This window comes from Hippocampus zosterae, chromosome 1 (genome assembly GCF_025434085.1).
Source record: "Hippocampus zosterae strain Florida chromosome 1, ASM2543408v3, whole genome shotgun sequence".
Lineage (NCBI taxonomy): Eukaryota > Metazoa > Chordata > Actinopteri > Syngnathiformes > Syngnathidae > Hippocampus > Hippocampus zosterae.
The window spans coordinates 23,406,797-23,411,621 of NC_067451.1; the positions used below are offsets into that span (position 1 = coordinate 23,406,797).

The window sequence follows — 4,825 nt, forward strand, 5'->3', positions numbered from 1 at the left end:
AGCAATCGATAGACAGATAGATAGATAGACATGAATTCTCCCACACTAGAAGTGTACAGGATTTAAGTCAAACGGCTAGGTTTATCCGGTACGTCGAAAAGGAACTGATTGTTTTCATCCAAGTGCTGACATTCGTTGATAAGGGCTTGTCAATAAATCTTGTAAAGCGTATCAACCTTTCGGAGCTTCAGGCCGATCTTATCCAACCCCAGGAACTTGATAGCAAGGAACTTCTTAACCTTGGAAATATTTTTCAGGCAACACCTTAAAGTCTTTGACACTTTCTTGAGTAATTTCCAGCCAGAAGACAACCATTCTAGAAATGAATATTCACTATTGACATCATAATTCATTTATTTTAAGACTCTCACAGTATTACAATCCTCTAAACTTGATGAAATGTTTGCGATAGGAATGAGGGGTTCAGTAACTGCAGTGACAAGTCCTGTTAAATATTTTAGAGAATTTTTGAAACAAACAACTCAGATTTGAACTTTTATAAAACAATAACAACAAAAGAAAAATCACCTGTGTTTGCGAACATGGGCGTAAATACTTGCATCGTTTTTCGCTGCAACAGTTCCACGGGGTCGCTGTGGCAACTTCACTTGGCCATACTCCACCTCCACTTCCTCTCTCATTTTTATTGATCTCCGCGGCTGATTAACGATCCTCACATCAGCGTACGTCAATTCCTCTTCATCTTCGATCAAAGACAAAAAAAGTGGAGAATAAATGAAAACCGAAGCAAAAAAAATAGAAAAAAACACAAACTGCCAAAAACCTGTACCTTCAACACTGCTTTGCTTTTTCTTCAACTTGTACACAACCGCAACTCCGATCATTAAGAGGATGAGCAGTGCTGAGAGAATGCCGCCCATTAGAGGCAAATAATTCGTACTTTGAGGGCTCTCGGCTCCTGGGGTGGGTGTGTCACACAGGTTTTTTTTCATTTCAGGCAACCACTGAGATATGAGAGTCCCATTCGAGGTGCAGTTAATGAACACTACAAACAAAACAAACCAACATCAAACATCAAACACCAAAGCGTATTTAGTGTCACCATAGTTCTCAGATGAATTTGTTCTTTCTCACCGCAAGATAGAGTAACTTCATTTTGGGATTCACTGACGTCATTTCTAACGAAGCAAATTAGCTGTCCTGAGATGTATGGTTTCAGGGTGATGTTGTTAGCTTGAACATCTCCTGAGAGGAGATCAGAGTCTTGCAGGGGTTTTTTGTTGAGGCTCCACTTGTATTGAAGACTGTCGCCTCCCTTGGAGGAACAAGACACCGGCTGCCCTCCTGGGGACTGACACTTCGAGGCCAGATGGACCGAGGTTACGGGAGCTGAGAGAGGCACACAAACATAACAATGAATATTGGCATAAAGCCGCTCAAGGGTTCCCATTATTATATGGTTTGGAAGCGATCTTGGAAGTGAACCACGATGCTATCAGTGACATAATAGTACACGCCATGTGTTGTTGTGGCATATAAATGCCATCTTCGGGCAGACAAAAAAACAGGAAGCGAGCAGAGGTGAAAACGCATGCAATAGGAGTGGGCATCAAGTATGGAGCAAGAATCAAAACAAATTGAGTCCACTTTTCATTTACCTTCACCTAAAGTGACGCATTTTATTCCAAAACCAGACACAGGTTGGACTTCGGTCAACTGGAATCATTTGAGAGTTATTTTGTCCTGACTGTCATCATAAGAAACACATCTTGTGGACTTGTATGTAAATTGAAAAAGGCCACTGTATTTGTCCACAAAATCTGGCACATTTTTGGTAAAAAATCAATCTCACTTGTTAAAAATAAGCCTACCAGACTTAATGCGTCTTAAATATGTCTTACGAGGATCGGAAAGGCACTTTTTCATCGGTTGAGTTACGTCACCTTTCAATGAAAAAAATCTGGCTAGCTGTCCTTCATCTCCAGTTTGTTGTCCAATTAGTTGAAAATGCTGCTGTTCATCTCTTAACTGGAACAGGTGAAGCCCAGCCCACACGAGGCACCATCAGCCTTCCACCATTGGCTCCACGTGCAGATGGCTCCCCAGAGGCGATGGTGCGGATCTCCGCACCGTTGGCGTGGCTGCTTAAAGTTGCGTTGATAATGTGTTTGGGTTCATGTAACCATTCAACATGGTGACATCCAAGTCAGATTCAAGTGATATTGAAGCCAAAGAGATATTGTTGTAATGTTTGCCACTTGTCTGAAAAAAATAATTTAAAAAACAAGACTGAGGGCTGCTTCTCGTGAAATATGGTGTGAGTACTCCAGGAGAGCCACCAAAATATCCTGATGTGTGTAAAGGGTGCATGCGCTGTGGATAATGACAGTGTGCGGTGGGCTCCTGTGCCCCAACCACCTCGAGCGCCTGAGTGCCAGAATTATCAAACATGTTAAATACTCATCATAATACCCATCCGTGCTAAAAAATAAATAAATAAAATAAAATAGTAAATGAGTGTCAGTGAGACCTTGTGTGCGCCAGACTTGAGAGGGAGCGCATAACTCCGACTGTGACCATATTACACTGATTGCCTGTGAATTTTAGAGTTCCAATCTCTCAATGTGTTTTACATGTCTCCCTCTTCCAACATGCCTGATTCAAATTATCCGGTCATTAGCAAGCTTTGCAGAAGCCTGACTATCTGGATCAGACATGTTGGACGACAGAGACATTTAAACCAGGCTGGATAGGGGCTCTCGAAGACGGAACGTGGTCACCACTGTTCTAACATACCGGGACCTTTTACGGGTTTATTTCTTAGTGCGCAGTACCGAGCCCGGCAAGCCAAACCCACATTTTTTCGAAAGAAAGTGGATCTGGAAAGCCCGCCTTCTACCGAGGTTCAAAATGAACTGTACGATCAAATTTGTCTATTTGCTGTGATGTATTCTTTGTAAACAACGTCACTCTTTGGCAGCGGAAGTCCATTCTCATACAAAATGGCGTGCAGGAGAAATGATAAGTTGTTCACGTCACTCTTCATTAAATCAGTTTAAAATAACCAGAAATGCTAAGAGCCATGAAAACTCCAGAAGCTGACCGCATTGGAAGTGCATATAATTATATATATACACTGTATATATATATATACTGTATATATTTTTCCCCTCCCAAAAAGAAATGAATTTGCACACCATCCATCAGTCCAGTTTCTAAAATGCTTGTAAACTGAAACCTATCAATGCTTATTTGGGGCAAGATATGGAGTACAGTGCATCTATTACTTCACTAGCCAATCGCAAAGCAAATATAAACAAACTTGCATTGCATGCTCATGTACTGTACACTCTTTATGAATAATTTCGAGTCATCAATTGTGAAGATCGGCGGTTCGGATAAGGGATGGATAGATGGTTTGGAGATGTATCAGCCAAACGGAGTAACCATAGAAAAACTACAACCACAGGCGAGGTCTTAGTCAAATACTGAAACCAAGACCTCTTGACTGTGAGGCATGACGTGCTAACTGCTGCCCCAATGACTTTAAGCTGTTTTTTCACTGTAGCAGTTTGTGTACATATGACACAAATTGAAATTAAACGATCAAATATTTGTTCGATATTCACCTTGAATGAACAACTGCAGCGTTCGATTCTCAATTTCTTTTCCTTGTTGGTTAAAGATGTAAAGAGTATAGTTCCCACTATCATTTCTCTTCAGGTTCTTCAGCGTCCCATTGGTTGGAGTGAAGCTCATTCTTTCAGGCAGTTCTATCTTAAGAGTGTTATTTTTCCATTTGAGTAAAGTTACTGTTTTTTTCATCCAGTTATATCGAAATGGGGCTTTGTCCATCAAACGGATGACTATTTCTCCATCCAGCTGTCCATAACACTGAGCTCCTTCTCTTCTGCCATCACAGAGCTTGCCTGCCCCTAGAACACACAAGAACAGTTCTTTTCCATAAAGCACGATTATAAAATGGCATATCATGAATTGTGGAGAATCAGTTCATGTTTTTAGGATTAGTTGTTTGAATATATGTTTTAACAGTATAACCTGAATGTTTTTAGAATTTGTAGCTCTGGTTCGGCACTGGTTTTATTACTGTCAAAATAATTTAAAATGATTGATAGTTTTGGGAAAGAGATCTAACAAATAATCATCCCAACCAGAACAAGGTGTTACATTAGTTGTAACTATCATATATTTTCTGTAACTGGGCATTAAGTAAATATTTCATCACATGTGAATGATTTCATTACCATATATTTGACATTCAGTTCAAATTAATTGCTGGATTATTTACTCAAAGTATGTTGAAAGACATTTTCTTTAACATCATTGCCACTGCTCCAAAAAGATTGGTGATTTTAGAAGACAAATGGGAATGGCCCGAACAATCTTGAATTCACATTATTGCTCCAAAAATTACTGTAAGAGTGAAATTACTGACCTTGGGAAATTGTGACGAGCCATACCGCGAGTCCAAGTGTAGCTCTCATATCTTTGATGAGCCACTCAGCTTCCTCAAAAGAGATGTGAGAAAGAGTGCAGAATGTGTTCTTTTTCAACTGATGGCAGAGATGAAAGGGAAGTTCTACTTCTTGTTTTAGCAGCGTTACGACTGAAGGCCTACATATCGTAATCCAGCGAGCTCAGTCGGAGAAAACAATGTCAGGTCATCTTTAAGGAGCTCCTCAACACAAACACGAGTTGCATATTTTTCCTATCCAACCCGGTTGAATTATTTTATTTTATCTTGGCATGCTTCGATTTGTGTTGTATTGTGGCTATCACTTATCATATGATGTACAGTATTATAAATCGTCGTAAATCACTTCCTCCACTTTGTTGATGTTCA

The 4,825-nt window shown here is 40.1% G+C and overlaps 1 protein-coding gene across 1 annotated transcript; it reads right to left on the minus strand.

Moving 5' to 3' along the window:
- Positions 1-336: 336 nt before the first annotated feature.
- LOC127610747 (platelet-derived growth factor receptor alpha-like) lies at positions 337-4,584 on the minus strand. Its single transcript, XM_052081197.1, has 5 exons — positions 4,418-4,584; positions 3,591-3,896; positions 1,096-1,350; positions 791-1,006; positions 337-703 (listed from the first exon to the last, which is right to left on the minus strand). Exons 1-5 carry the CDS (start codon positions 4,464-4,466, stop codon positions 525-527), a joined length of 1,005 nt encoding a protein of 334 aa, XP_051937157.1. The 5' UTR covers positions 4,467-4,584; the 3' UTR covers positions 337-524.
- Between the last annotated feature and the right edge of the window lie 241 nt (positions 4,585-4,825).